Source organism: Cydia fagiglandana, chromosome 23 (genome assembly GCF_963556715.1).
Source record: "Cydia fagiglandana chromosome 23, ilCydFagi1.1, whole genome shotgun sequence".
Taxonomy (NCBI): domain Eukaryota; kingdom Metazoa; phylum Arthropoda; class Insecta; order Lepidoptera; family Tortricidae; genus Cydia; species Cydia fagiglandana.
The window spans coordinates 1,679,246-1,703,849 of record NC_085954.1 but is presented as its reverse complement, the minus strand read 5'-3'; the positions used below and the strand labels follow the sequence as shown (position 1 = coordinate 1,703,849).

Sequence of the window (24,604 nt, the reverse complement as noted above, 5' to 3'; positions counted from 1 at the left end):
ATAAAAAAAAACTATTATTTACCTATATAGGTAGTGTTGCCACGACATCTCGTCCGCAGGATCGATTTTGTCAGGCAGTGTGAGCTGGATCTTGGCGAACTCTGCCACGTCTTGTTCTGACATTTTCTGTAAAGAGAATGTAAAGTTAGCAAAGTCTGTCAAAGTATATGAATATTGAATGGTAAAAAGAGGTCTCACATACAAAAATCGTAGAAGGTCCGATAAGTCGCTATCGAAAATTAAGGGTGTTTCTCTGAATTGCAATACCTCTGTAATTCTTTTGTTTGCGGTGCCAGCGATGCTTAATCATTTATTGTTTTTAGGGTTCCGTATCCAAAACGAAACCCTATTACTAAGACTCCACTCTCCGTCTGTCTGTCACCAGGCTGTAACTCTTGAACCGTGATAGTTTCACAGATGATGTATTTCTGTTGCCGCTATAACAACAAATACTAAAAACAAAATAAATAAATATTTAAGTAGGGCTCCCATACAACAAACTTGATTTTTTCCGTTTTTTTGCGTAATGGTACGGAACCCTTCGTACGAGAGTCCGACTCGCACTTGGCCTGTTTTTTATATCTCTCAATTTTTTTTTATCTACATTATACTTACTTTCAGGAAGCGATCCTTGCAATGCTGCACCAACTCCTGTTCTCTTCCCGCGAATAGGTTGAGACCAACCGGGAGAAGACGCTTCAGACAAGCCACCATGAGGGAAGCCTGGACTTCCTTATCCTTGTCGCGTTTCTTGTCACGATGCTTCTTCTTTTTCTGCATTTGAAATTAACGTGGTTACTAGCTGTTCGTATGTATGTCGGCGGCCGATCGCAAAATCAGGCAGATCATGAAATTCCTAGGCATAATCGTGAAAATAATTGTCTCGTTTTAATTTTACACTGAATGAACTTTATATTTCAGCTCCGATGTAATTTTATACCTATCAATGAAATAATTGATGATTTACCTTGCCACCACCCTGAGGTGCTCCGTCGACAACCGTGGTCACCCTTCTGGTTGCTGTAGGCATGATCAGCACCTGTGTAATTATTACGAATAGATTTTCAATTTGTCTCCAGAACGGCTAGGCAAATTCAAAGGATTTCGTGTACGCCCGTGATTTTCTTTGCAGTGCTAGTAAAATTAATCATATAATCGATTTTACAAATGGAAAGATTAGAATCGTGATTCGACTAACAAAATGTCTTCTGAGACTCCTGCAAAATCAAATCCCTCCCGCCATTTTGAGAAAGGAACTTTCTGGGGGTGTTACTCGAAAATAGAAGTTGATATATTTTACAGCCCTGATTTCTTTAATCTTTCGTTGTGTCTTTGCGTGACCACAGCTGGCTCAACTCAGCTAAAACGTCGGAACTTAAGGTAAAAACCATGAAATAATATCGCGGTAAACCCGTATGTATAATTAAATATGTATTTTGCAGCTAGTCCGTCCTTCTCTTTCTTAACCTCTAGCCGTCCATACGGCAATCCTTGCCAAGCAAAATTAAATTTTATTTTGTCAACACAAAGTTCAAATTAGAATGGAACAGGAGACCTTTTTATAGGTCTCTGGGCGGCTAGAGGTTAATCTGTCTCGTTCTTAGTCTGTCGTTTCTGTCTAGTCCTTAACAATTTATTGACAAAATAAGTTGATATCTTACCATGTTATCAATTTCGTTGGCGGATATGAAGTTCTGTTCCTCCTTTAGGAAGTACTGACTCTTGGACCAGATGTTGAATATTTCTGCAACGTGGTTATATAGCTCCTCAGCCTCTGTTTACAGAAATAAAGGTATCATTAGTAACCACTCTAAAACCCAATAATAATAACATTATAATACACCACTTCTTTCAACCGGTGAGGTTGCTGACCAAACGGCCGCGGTTAGCCGTCTGGGACAAGATAGGGCGAGTTTTGTTTAGGCCACCTTTTCTAGGCCCCTCCTCGGATTGAGGAAAGCAGTGCTATCCCTAAATAGGGCTGCTTTGTCGTCTAGCGAGCTGCCGAAACCAGTACTCTCGCCTCGTTTGAGTTCACACTACACACTTACGACTCAAATAGCGAGATTGACTGCATGTCTTGCGGCCGGAAGTTTAAAACAAAACTCAGTTTCGCAAGTCACGTTCGAGCCCATGCACGTCAGGCTTTACTGAATACCTGATACTGATTTGTCCAGGTGTCGCCGTCGACGGATACGTCTGGGAGGACATCAATCAATCATTATCATAATACACCACTTAGCCTGGTAGCCCTTATCTCGATGGAATAAGGCTTAGGTACTGATGAATGAAATGTCAACGATCAAGCAAATCTGTATTTAACTACTTCGTTTGGGCTATATGAGTTCGCCAGAACATTTGGAATACAAGAATAAGAATAAGAAACCATTTATTGCAACACACAAAGCATACAGATACAAGAAGTTCCTCAGACCTCATACGGCCTTATTGAAAATCTGGGTTTAAAATTGTTTAAATTACGACCTTAATTTAAAAAATAAATAACGCAAAAGTATCCTTTAAGAGCTTTTTTCGCAAAAAGCCGCAAAAAAATCCATCAAAAATCTTTCCACCATCCACCATCTTTCTTTGCCGCCATCTTTCAAAAAATCTACCACTTCCCTGCAATACAGCCAAATATAAAATAAAATCATTAAATACATACTTGGAACACAAATAAAACATGAAACTTTCTGCACTAAACTTCATCGATATAGTCGACCAATAGTTGATTCTAAGATCTCGTTTCAGTCAGTAAAATAAATCTGTAATTTGTCTCTCACCGTTGACATTATTCCTGAGCCAATGGTTCCTCTGCAGATCCACGTATTTGATGAGAAGAGGATAGAACGAGTAGATGTCACGAACCAACAGCTGCCAGTCTTCCTGGATCTGGGACTCCACTTGTGAGGTGTCGTCCGTTGAAGACTGAAATAAATATATTTGAAAAAAGTTGAAAAAATATGACGCTAACCTATAGAATCTCAATGTCTATCGGCCCGATTCGAACATTAAGATACGTCAAATATTACGATCGTATATGGATTAGATACGACATATCTAATTCATATCGTATCTAGACGTAATATTTGACGTACCTACCTTAATGTTCGAATCGGGCTGTATGTAGATTTATCTGTTAAGACTGACTTTGCAATGTGTTTTGGGGATCATTTTTGGATTGATATGAAAATCACCATAATAAAGCTAAAGGCTTATCCATATCGGATTTAGACGTAATATTTGACGTATCTTAAATTTTGAATCGGGACGTATGTAGATTTATCTATTAAGACTTAAGACTGACTTTGCAATGTGTTTTGGGGATCATTTTTGGATTGATATGAAAATCACCATAATAAAGCTACAGGCCAGGATAATGAGTTAAATACTTTTTACCTTCTACCTTGACATTACTTTACGTATTACTTATACCCTGGTTTCCTAGGATAGCGGTGCCGTCATATAGCGGACGTCTCCATACAAATACTACGACATCCATATTTAGCCGTATTATTTAGTATGGAGACGGCCGCTATATGACGGCACCGCTGTCCTAAGAAAACCGATCTTTTGGGCATACTGAAAATTCCTGGACTGGCCACTTAGAAAAAATAAGTCGTTTCCACGGTAAAATAAATATACTCCACCTGGTACTCTCTTCCCGTCTTTTCATGGTCACGTGACTGATACAAGCCTACGTCATCATGCGACAGCGCTATATGATAATATGCGTTAGCGCTATATATAGCGGCCATGTTATTGTGATGTAGGCTTGTGTCACTCTGGGAAGAGAAGACCATGTTTTATTAGACTATGGTCGTTTCATATATCAGAATCCAGAAACTTTCAGTAAGGCCCACGTATTAGTCGACTGCATAAACACCTCACCTTGATGAAACCTCGCAAACTCTCTTCCTTGTGGAACATGGTGTCTGTACGTTTTCTGACACGCTCTGCCAGTGGCAGGAACACGTCGCGAAGTAACTCTTCGGAACTGTTGAATGAAAGTTACTCATTACAAAGAAAAAAATTGCTTCAAATTCTGTGTCGAAACCGGTTATTTATACACACATATTAACCGGTTTATAAATGTTGAATGAAAATTACTTATTACAAAGAAACATTTTGCTTTAAATTATGTGTCGAAATCGGTTATTTATATACCGACACATTAACCGAGACATATTAACCGGTTTATGTGTTGAATGAACATTACTTATTACAAAGAAATGTTTTGCTTAAAATCTGTGTCGAAGCCGGTTATTTATACACACATATTAACCGGTTTATGTGTTGAATGAAAATTACTTATTACAAACAAACATTGTGCTTAAAATTCTGTGTCGAAACCGGTTATTTATATATACACACATATTAACCGGTTTATATGTTGAATGAAAATTACTTATTACAATAAAACATTTTGCTTAAAATTCTGTGTCGAAACCGGTTATTTATACACATATATTAACCGGTTTATATGTTGAATGAAAATTACTTATTACAAAGAAATATTTTGCTTCAAATTCTGTCGAAAGCGGTAAACCTACGATATTTTGTATACGTTAGGTTGGGATTCCACCTGTCTAATCTCTTGGTCCATTGTGTTTTTGCGTCTCACATTTAGTGAGAGAGAGAGAGAGAGAGAGAGAGAGACGCAATGACATTGGACCAAGAAATGGACAGATGGAGTACAATCCTTAAATAAGTTCTGATGAAATTAAACAAAACGATTTTTTTCTGAAGCCACCTATATAGGGACCGTGCGCGTTGTAGGGTCCCATATTATGACCTGAATCTGAAACATATGTGCACATGTACATTGCCAAAGCAAGTGCTACCATCTACCGTTTTAGTCGGTACGTTTCCATGTGCATAGTAGGTTCAGCCATCTTGTGGGCTACATCGGAAGCATAAACGATACATTTACGCCTCGCGCCAAATATCTGACGGCTCATATGCTGCCCCCTATAGTTCATGCACGGGGCCTATACTTACTTACTCGGTTGGCGCGGTGACCCAAAATGAGTCATGGCCTTCAAAACAAGAGCACGCCACTTTTCTCGGTCCAGAGCGGTATCCCGCCAGCTTTCGCCGACGCCGAGCTCACGGAGATCTGCCTCCACTCTATCTGCCCAACGGTATTTAGGACGACCAACAGGACGGTGCCCCATTGTGCATTGGTCGACCCAAGTAGGCCGGGGGTAGATGGTGGTAGCGATGTGACGAGCCCACTTTTTTTCAATTCGAATCATTCGAATCGATTCGGCCACTGATCCGAGTTGAAATTCGAGTTGACTCGACTCGACGGTTTGCGTGGTTCGCGACAAGGTCACGGGCCGCGGAGCCGCAAACTTAGTTGAGACGGCGAGTCAAGCGGCAGTTGTTGTAAACAGAACCTTCAGGGCACCGAATTAAGGTTTATTTTTGAATGGTCATAGTACCAGTCAACTCGGATTGAGACCGCGAATCAAGCGGCAGTTGTTGTAAAAAGGTTTAGTTTTGAATGGCCTTAGTAGCAGTGTGATAGCGTTGACTCGGCTCGGAGAGTTGGCGATTCATTCGCCGAGTTAGCGGATCGGATACCAAGTTGGTTTAGTGCCTTAGTGGCCGAGTTGATTCGGATTGCCAATAGTCTTGATTCGAATCAACTCATCTGTAGATTGATTCGGATTATTCGAATCAGATAACTCGACTCGCCCATGGCTAGATGGTGGTCGGTTTGTCGGGGCCTATAAATCTCAAAAAGCAGTACCTGTTGATAATAATTTGCTGGGTGTAAGTAGCGATGCGAGTCATCCAGGGCGCGTTTTCGTTGCCGATATTCTTCTTGATGAGTTTCAGCACGTTCTTGAGGAGCTGGTTCATGTGTTCTGCTGTCACCATGGTAACGTGGTTGCTGAAAAAAAAGAGAATCTATAAATAAATAAATAAACAATATAGGGACATTCTTACCTTAGACTCCTTAGAAGATTTAATCACTGGAGTCGCCTTTAAATGTCGTCTCTGTCGAAAAACTTGCACAATTGTGTAAACTTTTGTATGGACTGACATGGTTATTTGAACGTTACGAACGTTTGAACGTTATGTACAACTAATGTAGAAATAGCAATACATTTGACGTCCCCTTCCCCGCAAAAATCGGCAGGCTGTTTCGTACAGAAAATGACAGCCATGACGTCTCCAGTTACTAAATGCTCTAAGATTCTTACACAAATTGACTAAGTCCAAGGTAAGCTCAAGAAAGCTTGTGTTGTGGATACTCAGACAACGATATAATATAATATACAAATACTTAAAATACTTTAAATACATAGAAAACATCTATGACTCAGGAACAAATATCTCTGTTCATCTAGAGGGCGGAGTACCGGTGGCAAATTTCACACACAAGGTATGGAGTCGTTTTTATAATTATTATTTTAGGCTTGAATAATAAAATTATTCATTTACCTAATGTACTTAGTATGGTACCTACTCGTAAATTGGAAGTAAGTACTTAACACTATGCACTAAAATTCCGATAGAAGAAAGTTTTCTGGTAATAGATATAGTTAGGAGTATTTTAAGCCTCCAAGGAAGTGAAATCGTGCGAAATAAACTCGAATTGGTCGTAGATAGAAACCCAGATGCTGACGAATTAAGGAATATGATTACAATGGAAAATTATAAACAAGTCCTTAAACATGCAACCATGACATCGGTAGATGTAGAGCGATCGTTTTCCACTCATAAATGGATCTTCAATAAATTAAGAAACCGATTCACTCCGAAAAACCAGGAACATGTGGCCATAGTCCAGTCATTTTATAACATGTATACGCACTTAAGTGTAGATTGTGAGGAGGACCTCGAACACATAATTCCAGTCCTCAATTGTAATTGAATGGTCTTGAAAATAATATATCGTTTGGCAGGTATAACTTCTTAGTCTAGTATTTAGTACCTAATGATAATGTTTTGATAAGAAAACATATTATTATGTATTATAGATATTAACAACATATTACATTATATTTTTATGCTCGTAAGATAATTTCTATAAGTTCCTAAAAATTATTATGCAAAATTAATCATTTATTCGTTATTTATTTAATCATAAGAATACTTAGGCGACTCCATACATTTAGTGTGATTTTTGCCACCGGTACTCCGCCCTCTTTCATCACACAAATAAATGTCCTTACCGGGATTCGAACTCAGGACCATCGGCTTCATGGGCAGAGTCACTACATATTAAACCAGACTGGTCGTCAGAAAAAAATATACATAGGTACTCTGGGCAACTCACTGAATTGACACTAGCTTTCGTTTCTTTAGGGTTACGTAGTCAAATGGTAAATAAATATGGAACCCTTATACTTTCGTCATTTTCGCATACTGTCCTTATGATGTGAAATTTCAAATACATATATTATAGTATTTTTATTTTATTATTACATGCGACGTCGTTTATGTAAATTTTGTAGGGTTTCTAAGGTCTTTTGTTAGAGTCTAAAGAGTCTACACGGTGTAACATGAGGTAAATGATCATATTTAGAGACAAAAATGTCCTTTAAACTTTTTTGTAATTCGCCTAGTTTCAGAGATAATATTATTTAAAAAAAAACAAGTTTTTATAGTTACATAGGTAGTGTAAAAGGCCTTTTTGACGGTGATGGTGCTGCTATGGGACGTAGTCTAAATATCCTTATTGATAGATGTCAAAAAGTGACAAGTAACACTTTGCATAAATTAGGTTTTACGAGAAAAAAAATGTTAAAATCAATTTTGAGTGACAAGTTTACCAATAACATTTATTTTTTATGTGCAAATACATTCAAAAAATAAAAAAAAAAAACAAAAAAAAATTTTTTTTGGCGACATTTACCTAAACTAATATAACATTTTTTCCTTCTTTTGGCCTCAGAAATGCGTGGTTCAAATCATTCGGTTTCCTCATGTTACACCGTGTATAGGGTCCTAGGAAGTGTCACTTACCCCTGAGTTGGCGTGACATTGTCAGGCCCCTGCGCCCACCAGAACGGCAAGTACGAACATAACAGCGGCAACACCACGTCGATGATATGAGGAGCTTCCACGTAGGTCTTGTCTGACTCGACGAATTGATCGACCTCGCCGAGGATCGTCTCTAATGTCGGCATGGATTGCTCCATTTTGGCCATTATGTCTGTGGAATTAGAAGTTTTAATGAAACTATGGGGCATTATCTTTGTAAAGGGATCAAGGCTCGGAACCGGTTTTTTTGTAAAACCCGAAGTAGCCCAATATTTTAATTTATTTTATGCTCTTTACGTAGGACTGAATCATGTGTTTAGCTAACACATTCTTATTATTAGGTTGCCCCATTAAAAATTAAATAATAAACCAAAGAACGAAAAAGAACACAATAAACCCGGTATTTTTTGTATGAAGGAAAAACCGGTTCCGAGCCTTGAAAGAGATCTTATTGTAGATTGCGCTTACACCGCACAGCGTCGCGCAGCATTTTATTTATATCACATCGTTAATAATGGCCATAGTCTAGTAAAACATGGTCTTCCCTTCCCAGAGTGACACAAACCTACGTCACAATAAAATGGCCGCTATATATAGCGCTACCGCATATTATTATATAGCGCTGTCGCATGATGACGTAAGCTTGTGTCAGTCACGTGACCACGAAAAGACGGGAAGAGAGTACCAGGCGGAGTATATTATTATACCATGATAATGGCGTAAGCGTCATCGACAATAAGTTCCCTTTTCATAGATAACGTCACATATGTCTACCTATGTTAAGTTGTGGGGCAAGTAAGTAAAGAACTTAGGAGTGTTGGTAGCCTAGCGGTAAGTGCGACTGTTGAAACGGATATCCGAAATTCGAACCTCTGCTGATGCAGTGAAAACCCTGGAACAGTAACCGGTTTTGTCTTCATACAAAAAATACCGGTATTATTACGTTCTTTTTCGTTCATTTGTAACGGGACAATCTAATAATACGAAGTTGTTACCTAAATACATGATTCAGTCCTACGCAAAGAGTATAAAATAATTAAAAATATTGGGCAGTTTTGGGTTTTACAAAAAAACCCGGTTCCGAGCCCTGAGTGAAAATGAGAGATTCAGTTCTCATTCTAAACGCTATACTGTTCCATCTATAGTTCGTTTTTTTAGCATTAGTAAATAAACAGTAAAGTTTACTGTTTGTATGTTACATACGTATGTAGGTACATTAGTTGATATTGTAATAGCGGTTAATCTTAATGAAATCACTTTAATAATGTGTGCTCGATAGATCATATTTTTTTCAGTGTACTCTGTTATGTGATGTATCTCACCTTGTGCCTCGAGCGAGTGGTCTGCGATGCGGTTCAGCAACGAGAATTGATTATGCTTGTTGAGATGAGGCTCCAAGAACGCCACCGGGAATGTAGAACTGAAGGCACCTAAGCAGGAACCCTGGAGAAAACAAAAAACTTGAGATGCAACGGATAGTTGTTTGGCCGGATACCGGATATTCGGCCTGATCATCGGCCGAATATCCGGTATCCGGCCGCCGAATATTCGGCCAGCTGAATTATACCTACATTTCGGTTTTTCAAGTGCGCATTCTGCAGGTTTGACCTGTTTTCTAGTGAACGTTCGCGCAAACACATTTCTAGGTTCGAAATGAGTGCGCGTGAAAGTCAGTGGAATGTTTAAAATGGTTTAAAATAATAAACAAGTACGATTATGACCGTGTCTGTTTCTTAAATCCAATTTGTTTACTCCAAAATCAAGCATTGTTACTATCCGGTATCCGGCCGAATAGTAGGTCACTATCCGGTGTCCGGCCGGATAGTGAAAAAATGGCCGGATAGGCCGGATACCGGATAGTAACCGAATATCCGGTGCATCTCTACAAAAAACACTAATGTCGTCATTCATAAACGCGTTACTAGTCTGAAATAGCTACGAATCGTTTGTCTTTGTCTGCCATTTTGACTTATGTATTTGTAAGAAAGGGATAAAACATAATTTAACTAAAGGTTAAGTTATTTTTCTCTTCATTCTTTAGATATGCAGATTACACAAATTATACGATAAAAATGCCTGAAATACCCATAACGATATTAACAGGTAGGTATTTAAATTTTTAGTTTTTAATTAGGTTGTTTTTTTTTTAATTTTTATTATGAATGGGCTTACTCATGGCCACACAAAACACTTTTTATTATAACAAAATATTACTTTTTGTTAGTTTTAAATATACACGGCGGCCAAAAATAAAGTGGATTCCCGTTGCCAGGGATGTTTTGGGAGTATACTGAACAATTATTACTATAGGACTAACCCAGAAATAGCGATAAAATAATTACCCTCCTACAGAAAATGGACTAGCCAAAATGTATGAATCAGCCAATTTTTTTTTCATGATTTCGGTGTTGGGGCTGTCCATAAATTACGTCATCGATTTTTGACGATTTTCGACCCCCCCCCCCCCCCTATAATCATCCAAAAATCATGCTTCAAATGACCCCATTTCCTCCTACTTCATGCTATCGTCATCCAATGTCCAGACCCCGCCCCCCCTAATTTGAAATGACGTAATTTATGAATAGCCCCGTTGGTCCCGTAATAAAAGATGCTCAGTATAATCCCAAAACCTCCCTGGCAACGAGAATGCACTTATTTGGCCACCCTGTATTGTAAACGTTTAATAACAAAGTTGAAAATACCGGTATTTCAATACCGGTTTCGAGCCCTGGTTCATGTTAGGGACATTTGATAACTTACCAAAGCGGGTTTGTGTCTCTCTATTTCAGTCTTCAGGTACTTCCTGTCGTGTGTCAGGCTCGCGTCGGTGCCCAGAGTGTACAGCGAGCCGAGGATCTTGTACGATGCCACTTGGATCTCGTCCACTGTGAAATAAAATGTGTACGTAAATAATAGGGAATATTACTCGAAACTCTGCATAGGGGGCGCCTCTCTATTACGTTACGATGGGTGCTAGTGCTGCACTCTGGAGGCAGAACATTGCAGTACTACCCCCTATTACGACCTGTCTGGCCTAGTGGGTACTGGGTAGTGACCCTGTCTATGAAGCCGATGGTCCCGGGTTCAAATCCCGGTACGGGCATCTACTCGTGTGATGAACATCGTTGTTCCTGAGTCATAGGTGTTTTCTATTTATATAAGTATTTATAAATATTTATTATATTATGTATATCGTATCGTTGTCTAAGTACCCACAAGACAAACCTTATTGAGCTTAGTATGGAGTTTAGTCGGTTTGTGTAATAACGTCCTATAATATTTAATTATTTATTATTTCACTATTACTTCAAAAAGAAAAACAATATTTTAGGACAGAAATGTGCGTTTGGGAATAAATTCAGGCAGAAAAAGCAATAAAAAAAAGAAATGCATTTTTTTGAAAATTTTATTTGTGAAACTTTATTAACTATATTAGGAATACCTACTAAGATTAATAATTGAGTAATTTTGATACTCACACAGCAAATCGGCACCGTACTCGCAGTTAGCGAGGTGATCAAACATGGCGGTCAGGACTGGAAGAATCACGCCATTGATGTAACCGAGTGACGTTGACGTCTTCAAGTGCGTACCTCGTAGGTGCGCGTATTTTCCCTGCAGAAAATAGATAACTAATAAACAAAAATAAAATAATTATCTTTATTTCAGAATATTAAAAAATTCCATACAATATTGTTAGTATCATATCATTAGTATCATTACAGCTACATGTTAGTAAGTACCTACATTAAAATTAATCATTATCATTATACATATAGGTAAATAATTGACACAATGTTTTGACAATTGACAATGAGATCAAGATTTATAAATAAATTAAAATGAATAGGGAATATTAGGCAAAGCTCTGCGTAGGTGGCGCTAGTTGTACACATACAGTAAACAAACATCAATGACACATGGCCTACCGTGAAACATGACAATCGAGGGTTCGATTTCTGCCTCTCTATCACTCTCGCATATTCGAGCGATAAAGAGGCGGATAACTAAATTTCGATTTTCGCGTTTACCGGTAGGCCCTTGTTAACAAACCGCCTTGATGCATCAATGTCATATTTTATTGTCTGTGAAAACTTGTCAAAGGCACAGTATGTATAAGTTAGTCTATGAATTTACTGAGTCGGTAGTGCTGCACTCTGGCGGCAGAACATTGCAGTAATATCCCCTATTGAAATCATGAATATGTAATAAATAAGTAAAAAAAAAGTAAAAATAAATAAAAAGTATAAGTAGTAGATAAGTAGGTACATGATTTTTCCAATAAGGCCAAATTTAACTTTGCTATCACGCTAAATGTGTCAAGTGTTTAAGCCCCTTTTGAAAATATAATTTTAGCATATGGCAAAAATTACTTTGTCAAAAAACTGGCTTACACTTTGCATTTTGTCTTGTGTGCAATGCTCGGAACCGGTTTTTTTCTTCATACAAAACATACCGGTATTATTACGTCCTTTCCGTTCTTTGATATATTATTTAATTTTTAATGGGACAATCTAATTGTTAACTAAATACATGATTCAGTCCTACGTGAGGAGCATAAAATAATTTAAAATATTGCTCTATTTCGGGTTAAAAAAACCGGTTCCGAGCCCCGCAGTTGTGTGTTTAGAGCAGCGGTCGGCAACCTTTTAGCAGCCAAGGGCCACGTAGCAGTTAACGAAGTGGACGCGGGCCGCACTTTGTTAATATTTATGACTTTCTCAGACATTATCATTTGTCAATATTACATACAAAATAGCCAGAGGCTCGCGGACCGCAAGTGAGAGCCGCATGCAGCCCGCAGGCCGCTGGTTTAGAGAAAATGAAAATAATGTTACTCACATCCTGCAAGTTCAGTATAGTATGCCCTAAATCATCAGCCACGTTATTGAAGAACGTTAGCATGGATGTTCTGATGAATTCAGGGCAGTTCTTGACGAGGGACTTTGCGTCGATGCCTTTCACGAGCACCTGGAGGCAGCGGACGGTAATCCTCACGTCTGGACCGAATGCTGCTAGTCTGAAAAAGGAAGAAATACAAAAAACCGGGCAAGTGCGAGTCGGACTCACGCACGAAGGGTTCCGTACCATAAAGCAAAAAATAAAAAAGGAAAAAAATGCAAAAAGAAAACGGTCACCCATCCAAGTACTGACCACTCCCGACGTTGCTTAACTTTGGTCAAAGTTCACGTTTGTTGTATGGGAGCCCCATTTAAATCTTTATTTTATTCTGTTTTTAGTATTTGTTGTTGTAGCGGCAACAGAAATACATCATCTGTGAAAATTTCAACTGTCTAGCTATCACGGTTCGTGAGATACAGCCTGGTGACAGACAGACGGACAGACGGACGGACAGCGAAGTCTTAGTAATAGGGTCCCGTTTTACCCTTTGGGTACGGAACCCTAAAAACATCATTATTACTATTTAGTGCTCCGTTTGTCTTATAAAGAAGTACCTAACCTAGAATCTTCTGAGTGTCACCTACCCATCACGTTAAAGACACCATAACAACATCTGACGATTCGTAGGACTTTTCTAGTTCTAACGAAATTTACTACAGAATTAAAAAAAAAAAATTAATACCGAAAATGCGAATGCGGAAATGCGAGACCTTAGCGAACTCGGCGCCGGCGACTGGACAGAAACGGCTTTGGACAGAGTAGCGGCGGTCTTTGGTGTCGGAGGCCAAGATCCACTTCGGGTCGTTGCGCCACAGCAGTAGTAGTAGTAATGCCGAAAATACATCATTTTCAAAAAGAGCTGACACTCTACAAACTGCTGGATTGATTTCTATCAAACAGCTAAGAGCCACCGCGAGGAAACTCGCTATCGCGTAAAAAGACCCAAATCGAAATCGGTCCATCTGTTAGAGAGCTACTATGCCACAGACAGACATTGGCGTCAAACATAATAGCACTCGTCTTTTGGCGTCGGGGGTTAAAATACTAACCTTGAACGCAGCAAGCTAGCTGGCTTACAAAACAGCGCTGCTACCATCTCCTCATTCAAACTGGCGGCACCGGCGTCGTTACTCGTAGTCGCCGTTGCTACAGCTATGAAGTAGTTGCGATGTGATGAGAAGTATTTCCTATACTTACCTAGATCGTAGCAAGCTGGCTAGCTTACAAAACAGCGCTGCTACCATCTCTTTCTCTTTCAAACTGGCGGCACCGACATTGTTGGTCGCTGCTGCCACTGCTATGAAGTAGTTTCGATGTGTGAAGTATTTCTGATACTTACCTAGATCGTAGCAAGCTGGCTAGCTTACAAAACAGCGCTGCTACCATCTCCTTCTCCTTCAAACTGGCGGCACCGACGTTGTTGGTTGCTGTTGCTACTGCTATGAAGTTCCACAGCTATGAAGTACTTGCGATGTGATGAGAAGTATTTCCGATACTTACCTAGATCGTAGCAAGCTGGCTAGCTTACAAAACAGCGCTGCTACCATCTCTTTCTCTTTCAAACTGGCGGCACCGACGTTGTTGGTCACTGTTGCAACAGCTATGAAGTACTTGCGATGTGATGAGAAGTATTTCTGATACTTACCTAGATCGTAGCAAGGTGGCTAGCTTACAAAACAGCGCTGCTACCGTCTCTTTCTCTTTCAAACTGGCGGCACCGACGTTGTTGGTCACTGTTGCAACAGCTATGAAGTACTTGCGATGTGATGAGAAGTATATCCGATGCTTAGATGCGAAGCTGGCTAGCTTACAAAACAGCGCTGCTACCATCTCTTTCTCTTTCAAACTGGCAGCACCGACGTTGTTGGTCACCGTTGCCACTGCTAGGAAATTGTTGCGATGTGTTGAGAAGTATTTCCGATACTTACTTAGATCGTAGCAAGCTGGCTAGTTAACAAAACAGCGCTGCTACCATCTCTTTCTCTTTCAAACTGGCGGCACCGACGTTGTTGGTCACCGTTGCCACAGCTATGAAGTACCTAGATCGTAGCAAGCTGGCTAGCTTACAAAACAGCGCTGCTATCATCTCCTTCTACTTCAAACTAGCGGCACCGACGTTGTTGGTTGCTGTTGCTACTGCTATGAAGTTCCACAGCTATGAAGTACTTGCGATGTGATGAGAAGTATTTCCGATACTTACCTAGATCGTAGCAAGCTGGCTAGCTTACAAAACAGCGCTGCTACCATTTCCTTCTCCTTCAAACTGGCGGCACCGACGTTGTTGGTTGCTGTTGCTACAGCTATGAAGTAGTTTCGATGTGTTGAGAAGTATTTCTCCATGAGGGGCAGGACCACCTGGACAGCAAAATTTTCGCAATTACGTATACCGTTTGATATAACATTCACTGTAATGCTATTAGAAACAGGGATGGTGTGTAATGAAAGGCAGTTGATGTCTATTGATTTAATTGTTAAAGCCGTAACTCTTAAGAAAAAAGATTGGATTTCAGCAAACAGTTTAAAACTCTATATTTTTTTATGGATTATCAAATACACTGTTTTCAATGATGACAGCAAATGCAAGAGTTACTATAAAAATACTGAAATCACTATATGCGCAGTATAAATGTCAGATATTTCAAAAGTTCCATTGTTCTTTTCTAGGGGTCGGATTATGACTTGGTTACAAGGGAATCCACTGTAATGTAAAAAAAACAAATCAGACCAGACGGTTTGAATAAATCAGGGAGCATACATAAAATATCCCGACTAATCGAAAAATATGGAGTTTGGTTAAGAATGTGAGTGATGCCATATGTGACTATGCTCAGTCTGGAGGATGTTTTGTCTGTGATTCCGACGTTTCAGCTGAGTTGCACCAGCTGTAGTCACAGAAAGACTCAATTTATAAAATTATATCGCGGTAGACCCGTTTGTGTGTGTAATTAGTGTAGGAATGTTATATAACAGTGGTTAAACATGCTGTATAATATACTCGTACAGGCAAGAATGTAAAGGTGGCGACTGACGTGAGCATTTGCTCGATGCGAATATTCGCATTTGCTCGATGCGAGCATTTGTTCGTTGTGAGCAAAAGCTCAAAACACCTGAATATTCGCCTCGATTATATGTTCGCCTGTGCTCCATACATTCATCCAGAAGTAGGCAAAATGGCGAACGTAGAGGTAGTGTGTGCTGCGTTCCTTTTAATCCGTTACTGTTATTTAAACAAGAGAAGAAATCGTGTATGGATAACAAATTTGTTCAAAAAGCGAAATGAAACTGGCGGATTGAACTTGATGAATATTCTAAAAAACCAATAAATTAGCGGACAATATAAAAAATTTGTGCGAATGTCCTCGACTGCGTCCACGTGCGCTCGCGCTAGCGACTGACGTGTAATGTAACATTCAAAGGGATTCGCCAAAAAACCGACAGCCGGGTGGAGCGCGCTCGAGCGTTCGGCGCTCGCCATCGAGCTGCTCCGTTCGATGTACTGACGTGCCGAATATTCGACTTATAACGCGCTCGCATCGAACAAATGCTCACGTCAGTCGCCACCTTAACGGCAGTGTGTGAATCATGCAAAACATTGAAGGCACAACAGTACCTTCTTGAAATACTTGTGTTCCGCTTTGTTATGCTTGCAAGGAATTCAAAACATATAAACATCACAATCTACAAGTAACAATAAATACCCAAAAAAGTTTATTATTAAAGGTTATTGGCTTAATAGTAATAATATTTTTATAAGTAAAAATATTCAAACTACTCTAGAAGAGTGTGCCAAATACGCATAATATAAAATTTCATGCATTAAATAGAATCTCAGCTACCGATTAGCCGAATATTACCAAAACCTAAAACCATATTCTTATATTCGATCTTGTCGTGTTACTGACTTAGTGAATATGATTTAACCCATATTTCGACAACTTCAAAAGGACTGATCTGGATAACATTTTAACCCTCTTTTTGCATTTTTTTATTACTATTTAGCGTCTAGCCTCCCAAGGCCCAAGGTCCTACATATAGTACTTTTTCAGTTCGACGAAATTTAAACCATATATTGAATTAGAACAGAGTTTCATTTCGTTTGTATCGTTAAATTTTCAAACAAATAATAATTAACTCTATTCCCTGCACTATAGGTTCAAATTTCAGTGGCAAATTTGTATGGCTTGGCCTTTTAGGAGGCTTCGAGTTTCTATGTTTTGTGTCGATTTAATAATTAACATATAAAACGCCAATGTGCAAATTCGGCTAATTTTTCAAACTCACCTTAGAAAAGAACTTAATATCCCTCGTACTCGTCTTAAAACTCGTCCTCCTACTAAACGTAGTCGACGGTTTTAATAGCTTCATATTAATTGTCGCCCTATCGATATACTGTATCAGTTTCTCGAGTAACGAGTAAGCGAATCTAAGCTCTATTGCTACGCCCGTAGTGGTCTGTTCCGTGTCGCTCTGCTGAGCCTTGCTGGGACGGTGGAGCTTGTAACCCTGGTATTGGAGGTATTTGAGGAACTCTTGGGATCGTTCTCTGTCCTTTTTCTTTTCTTTGTCGGTGAGGAGATCGTATGGGACGAGTTGAGGGTGGATTCCGCCTGTGGGAAATAAAAGAATAAATAAATAAAATAAATAAATAAATATTAGGGGACATCTTACACAGATCAACCTAGCCCCAAACTAAGCAAAGCTACTATGAGTGCGACGATATACATACTTATATAGATAAATACATACTTATATACATAGAAAACACCCATGACTCAGGAACAAATATATGTGTTCATCACACAAATAAATGCCCTTACCGGGATTCGATTCCCAGGGCCATCGGCTTCACAGGCAGGGTCACTACCCACTAGGCCAGACAGACCGGTCGTCAAATTGAAGAAAATTGTTAGATTGTCGATTCGAAAAGGCTATAAATAAGTCATTTTTACGCTTTCAAAAGGGTTTATTTCTCTATGATCTTCATACAAAAATAAGCCAAGAAAAGACACTCCTTAAATATGAATGTGCCATATTACATTTTCTCTGCGCTTTGACACTTAAAAAAAAAGATGTCAAACTATTTGATCTGCTGATTGGCCGTATAGCGAAGAGCAGTGTTTCAACTTTCAAGCCACACACAGAAACCATTGCAATCGTTATATGTCACGCACACAACAATATATCGTCTGCTTTGCGCTTATGTTTCAAGATCGATTTCACATAATAAAAGAGTGTGTATACACCACCCTATTGTAAAACAGCTCCTAACATTATGTCTAAAGCATCGGCGGTTATATCAACTGGTTAAAATGTATTACCACCGAATAAATAATAGTACTAGGCACAGTAGGTTCACTCTCTAACAAAACTCGTCTATTACGACAAATATGACCGCAAGGTGGCGCAAGCGCGAGCAGGCGTACGTTCCGAAACGGTGCGCGGCAACTATGGCTAGACACCAAAATTGGTGTGAACCGCATGTACTTGTAGCGACGCGACGAAATCGCGGAGTGAGCCACGGGTATTACCTCCGTTCGTAGTAAGTTCTTCCTTCTTCTTCTTAGCCCAGATATCGTGAGCGTTGTCGGCTAATCTCTCAGCCATGTTCTGCATTTCTCTCGACAGAGTCAAATTGGTCATGTCGACAGGGTGCGGGTTGTAGTTGAATGGGGTCGCCGAGTCCGTCTGAAATATATTGTAATGGTTAACTTACTGCTAAGCTAGGCTTGCAAAAAAATATACATATTTATTCAGGCAAAATAAACCCTATTTGTACAGTTTTTTCTTCTGCCAAACTGCAGGACAGTTTGTTGGCAGAGGGAACTCCCTTAACCTCTAGTCGCCCAATCATCAAAACTTGCCAATACAAATGCAATTTTGATTTGTCAAAATAAAGATTCTAATTAGAATGGATCCGGAGACCTTTTTATAGGCCTCTGGGCGGCTAGAGGTTAAAACATAGATGGGTAGACTTAGCTAACGCTACCGTTACCGCTACCGCTATGTTGTAACGGAAACATAGTTTTTAGGTTTGTAGCGAACTTTTGTACGGTCGTAACGACAATGTAATTTTATACCGTCAAAACACGTAACGACTGAGTATAAAACGATGATATTTGTGGTGCTTTTATTTTAGAAAGTTGGGAACTTAACTTAATTTGTTTAGCAACATATAATAATATTTACTTTAGAAAAACAACAGCGAAAATTTTAAATTAAACTACACATGTCGATACAGAAGGTTGAACACACATACTGTATACGCATTATTTATATAGCAATGCCAAGTTAGTTACTATACATTAACAGTTAACGCATTCTCTGTCCACTCGAGCTACGCGCTATATTCAGAAAAGATAACACGTATTTCCCGCTTTGTAGTGAAAAGTGCCTACGAACAGAGAAGCCGCTTAATCATTGGCAGTGAACGTGTTAAGGTTTACTCACCACAGGGTCTGGCGGGCGCTGCTGTCGGGATATGAAAACAACATTTAGGGTTAACACAGGGACACACCAAGCATAGGACTAGAGATGCAACGGATAGTTGTTTGGCCGGATACCGGATGTTCGGCCTAACCATCGGCCGACGGGTTATTCGCAGGTCTAGAACGCAAAATGACTGTGTAACATTTTGCCTATATCGCTCTTAGTCTACATCACGAACGGTCCAGAACGCAAAATGCCTACATCATTTTCCGTCGTTTTATCTTTACGTTAGCGATGTCGACGGAGCCCCGGTACCGCGGGGCTCCTATTATGTGCGGTTTGGCCTTCGGTCATTTGAAGATAACTAACGAACCTAACCTACCTGTGTGATATAAAAAGTGGTCATTTTGCGTCCTAGACCGTTCGCGATATAGATTAAAAGCGATTCAGGCGAAATATTACACTAGTCATTTTGAGTTCTAGACCGTCTGCGACTATACCCGGATGAAGAATATTCGGTCGGCGGAATTATATCTACATTTCGGTTTTTCAGGTGCGCTTTGTGCAGATTTTGACCTGTTTCGTAGTGAACGTTCGCGCGGACTATTTCTAGGTTCGAAAACTTCGAAGTGAGTGCGCGTGCAAGTCAAATATTTAAATTGTTTTAAAATAACAAACGAATACGATTATGACCGTGACTGTGTCTTAAACCCAATTTGCTTACTCCGAAATCAAATAAAATTGACTATCAGGTATCCGGCCGGATATTAGGTCAGTATCCGGTATCCGGCCGGGTAGTCTAATAATGGCCGGATAGGCCGGATACCGGAACTAACCGAATATCCGGTGCATCTCTACTTAGGACATATCTTACAAGGATACTAAATTTATTAACTAACAGCAAAATTTACTGATCATTATTGGATCTTATGTCCTTGCAATAAGGTTCAGACATATTCAAATAATTTACTTTCTCAAATAGACATTGGGTTTTAGGAGGACATATATTTATATACATAGGGAATGTACATATATTTATATACATAGGGAATGTGTGTGGCTATTAATACTATAAAGCAGCGATCGGCAACCTTTTAGCAGCCACGGGCCACATAGTAGTTAACGGAGGTGACGCGGGCCGTACTTTGTTAATATTTATGACTTTATGAGACATTGTCGTTTGTCACTATTACATACAAAATAGCCAAGGCGGCACTCGGGCCGCAAGTGACAGGTTCACGAGCCGCATGCGGCCCGCGGGCCGCAAGTTGCCGACCGCTGCCTATAAAGGGTAAACAAACATGCAAACTAAATTTTCTATACATAAAACAAATTTAAAAATACCGTATCTTTTTCCTTATTAGTTTCGTCCTACGAGTAGCAGCATTAATGAAATAAACAATATTACAAATATTCATATTTTTTTTCGTAGCTACATACATTATATTATAACAACTATAGAAACTAGGAAACAAAAAAACGATAGTACCTACATACAAACTAGGAAAAAAAATAGTACCGTTATTTTTTCTTGATCAGTCTCCTTTTGGCAGCATAATAAAAATTATAACTATAATTCATATAGATTATGTCGCTTTCGAAAACATTTTTTTTGTTATTAGAAAAAGGTAAGCTATCTCACCTGAAAACTATTATCTAAAATATAATTTTATTGGTTCTTAATATTTGATTGGACTTTATTAACTCACATTACAGACGGGTCTAACGCGAATTTTATTCAATTACCTTGATTTGCCGACGTTTCGACACAGATTTCACTGGACCCGTCAGACCCGTCGTGTTAGACCCGTCTATAATGTGAGTTAATATGTGTTCAATACGCGAAAGTTTAAAATATTTTATTGGACTTTATTTTATGCGGTCCCAGGAAACTCTACAACTATTCCACGAAATTTTCTACCGTTGCCCCGTACACACGCGAATTTTCAGAAGTTTTTTTACATGAGTTTATTTTTAAATAAACAGTAAATTAATTATCGACTTCTAGTTAATCGCTTTTATAGGGTCTATAGGGTCTATATTTATCTGAATCCCTAAAGTCTTTTCTCCTATCTTTGCATTCCCTAATACATATTGTTTGTCATAATGATCAGTTGTCCTAACACTAAAAACCCTAATTTTGGTTTGCCTATTATTAATTACTTAGCATATTTTCTATTTTGCGAGGGTCGCAGTTCTAACCCTAACCTAACCCACTTTTGTGGCAACAAGTTCTAAAACCTAACCATTTTTCAGGACCTCACATTATAGAAAATAATCGTTATGACAATTGATCGTTAGGGCATGTGCCCATTAGGACAAACCAGTTAGGGCAAGTGACTTTAGGACAAACGTTGTTAGGGATTCAGAATGACACCCGCTTTTATACGGAGCAACTCATGGAATGTCCTTATTTGAGAACATTGTACAAAATCCTTATATGTTCCTTAAAATTGCTTGAAGAAATTACCGTTTCCTTGCTTTTATCCGTATCGTCCTGACAGCGTGAATAAAATAGACAGTATGAAGCATAAATATTCGTTACAGTAAACTCTTTAAATTTTCTTGTGAATCTGCCCATATATTTTGTGCCCAGATCGGCGCAGTTATCGAACTAATAACGATCTGATAATTAAAATATGAATATTACCACAGAATAAATAATAGTACTAGGTACAGAAGACTCACTCTCTAACAGAGCGCGTCCGTTATGATCAGGACAGATATGGCCGCTAGGTGGCGACAGCGCCTAGCTTGGCTAGCCACCAAAATTGGTGTGGAATGGGTGTACTTTTAGCAACCTGTAGTAAAGCGACGAAATCGCGGAGTGAGCCACGCCTGATATTACGTCGATTCAGTTTTTGATCGGCAGACCCACAAGGGGTAATATATCGGCAGTCATTATGGAACGTGTCATTAAATTAGTCGATTGTGGTACTCCGTAGTTACTTATGCAAAACCAAAATATGATTTTGCTCATCCGCGAAATTCTTTGCCTTTTTTTTCTTTCTTTTTTCCCGATGATCTTTTCGTGGATTAGCAAAGTAATATTTTGGTTTTGATTAATATGACATTTGTTATTGACATTTAGATTTTATTCTAGAAACATTCTAGACTAGTATTTTTTAAACATTATTTTATGTTTGACGATCCTTTTGTGAAATTCTTAGTATTAAATTTGATCAGTATAATAATCCAATATTACTATGGAATAATATTAACTTCAATAAATTGCTCTGATAATTAGCTTAAGATAATATATTATTATGTAAAACGTTCATAAGTGCTTGTTACTAGGCCTACATGAATAAAATATTTTTAACTTTGACTTTGACTACGGATTTCCGCAAAGTAACGGCTGATTCTATTCAAATACTTACGCCACCAGACTTGGATTGTCGTCGCATGGAACTCCTGTTGGTGCTGGGGAGGTCGACTTCGGAATGCTCCACCGACCAGCCGAGCGCTAGTAGCGCTTTTAGGGACTCGCGGACTGGCTCCTTGTAGCGCTCCTTTTCCTGTAAGAAAGGTTAATATAAGGGAGTTATTTTAATAATAACAATAAATATACTTTATTGCACCGCAAAGAAAACAAAATTTAAAAACAGATTTACAATGTATATAAAGGTAGCGACAGGCGGTCTTATCGCTGTAAGCGATGTCTTCAGACAACCTTAGGGTAGCAGGATATAAACAGGAAAATAATCAATAATTATGTATTTTGATAATCTTCTTGACACTCGACCGATTTGAAATAATGAATATAATGGTATGTTAAGATTATAGGAACAAAAGCAAAGGAAAAATCTATTAATCTTATAAAGCCCAATGTCCTATTCCCAGGATGATAATAATTATTCCTAACCTACTACAATTTCAAGTTGTTTAAGCAATATCAGACATTTTTGACCGTGTAAATGTTTGCCCGTCAAAGCACTTTTTATCATTTTCACGATTCTAAAATGTTCTATTATTAGGACATTGGGTATTCGTTACATTTGTTTCAAATTATAGGAGCCTTTCGAGATTCAAAGGGTGTTTTTCGTTAGATAACTTCTTCTTCCTCGCCTTCCTCGCGTTCTCCCGGCATTTTTGGCTTTTAGCAACCTATTCCCAAGAGTTGACGAAGTGTTAAATGTTCATTCTAATTTCGAATATCGCGCCTTATTTACAAATACAAATAATTTATTGAGAAAAGTATAGTACAGTAGTTGTTCTTAAAGACGGACCCCCTTATTCATAAACGCGCTACAAACCTGAATTAGCTAATAATCGTTTGTCCTTATCTGTCATTTTGACTTATGTATTTGTAAGAAAGGGATAAAACATAATTTAGCAAAATCAGTACTGTAAAGTTTTATGAATAAGAGGGTAAGAATTTATATAGAGACAAGTGGTTTACAAATGCCTGAACTAGGATTCCCTGTGTTTCAGGCAGTGAAGGACAATATTAATACATTTTTAATTATTCACTTATAAACTATATGTGTTACACAATATAACTGTAATCATCTTAACAAAGAAGTAGGAATAGTAGTAGGAGTAGTTTGAATCCGTCTCGCACTTGACCATTCTTATCCACTCAACTGTCCGGCCCGCGAGACTGTTTTCCTGTCAACCGTCCGGGGTTTTTTAGCGACGCACGCCCCGCGCAGCACATTCACAACTTTCTAGAAAAACTATAAGTACACTGCCATCAAATTTTTTTTAGAGCTAACTATTTAGTTAGGCTACGTTGTGGCATCAAGAGAATTAGTAAATAATGCCGAAATATTCCGTTAGATGGCTCTGAAATCAAATCTTTCTTCCACCCCTTTGGATAGTAAGGTTCCCGGACGGTTAAGAGCATATTTTTTTCGGATACTATGCTATCGTCGGACGGTCAAGTGGTTATGTCAATGTCACTTCATACTCTTATGTTCCGTAACCCCTGTATTTAACGAGTGTTTTTTTATAGAAAATTAAAGCAATCTTTACTATAGTTCGTTTTTTTAGCATTAGAAAGAACTTGGAAGAAGGTAAGCGATCTTGACATGTCTTATAATTGAAAAACGTCTTTTATCAATAACTATTACTTATGAAAGCAGAAGAATATAAATGATCGTATTAGCTTCATAATTGTTACATGTTTGCCGTAACTTATTTTTTAAATGTGTTTTTCAATTAAAAGACACATCAAGATTGTTCACCTTATTTCTTATGCTAAAAGAAACTAACTATAGATTCCTGTTAATTTTCGTTTCATTTATCACGAAGGCACAAGTTTTTTGATTCG

The 24,604-nt window shown here is 38.7% G+C and overlaps 1 protein-coding gene across 1 annotated transcript in view; it reads right to left on the bottom strand.

The window, feature by feature from the left end:
• The window catches only part of LOC134675917 (ryanodine receptor), a 196,179-nt gene that overhangs the window by 52,789 nt on the left and 118,786 nt on the right, over positions 1 to 24,604 (bottom strand). Inside the window, exons 68-83 of the mRNA XM_063534261.1 lie at positions 22,710 to 22,847; positions 18,432 to 18,588; positions 17,185 to 17,510; positions 15,104 to 15,258; positions 12,844 to 13,021; positions 11,481 to 11,616; positions 10,762 to 10,886; positions 9,324 to 9,444; positions 7,984 to 8,173; positions 5,759 to 5,902; positions 3,892 to 3,997; positions 2,784 to 2,928; positions 1,662 to 1,774; positions 968 to 1,039; positions 616 to 774; positions 23 to 126 (exon numbers count right to left, since the gene is read on the bottom strand). Coding sequence (XP_063390331.1) covers positions 23 to 126; positions 616 to 774; positions 968 to 1,039; positions 1,662 to 1,774; positions 2,784 to 2,928; positions 3,892 to 3,997; positions 5,759 to 5,902; positions 7,984 to 8,173; positions 9,324 to 9,444; positions 10,762 to 10,886; positions 11,481 to 11,616; positions 12,844 to 13,021; positions 15,104 to 15,258; positions 17,185 to 17,510; positions 18,432 to 18,588; positions 22,710 to 22,847 — 2,369 coding nt within the window. The remainder of the gene's footprint in view (positions 1 to 22; positions 127 to 615; positions 775 to 967; positions 1,040 to 1,661; positions 1,775 to 2,783; positions 2,929 to 3,891; positions 3,998 to 5,758; positions 5,903 to 7,983; positions 8,174 to 9,323; positions 9,445 to 10,761; positions 10,887 to 11,480; positions 11,617 to 12,843; positions 13,022 to 15,103; positions 15,259 to 17,184; positions 17,511 to 18,431; positions 18,589 to 22,709; positions 22,848 to 24,604) is intronic.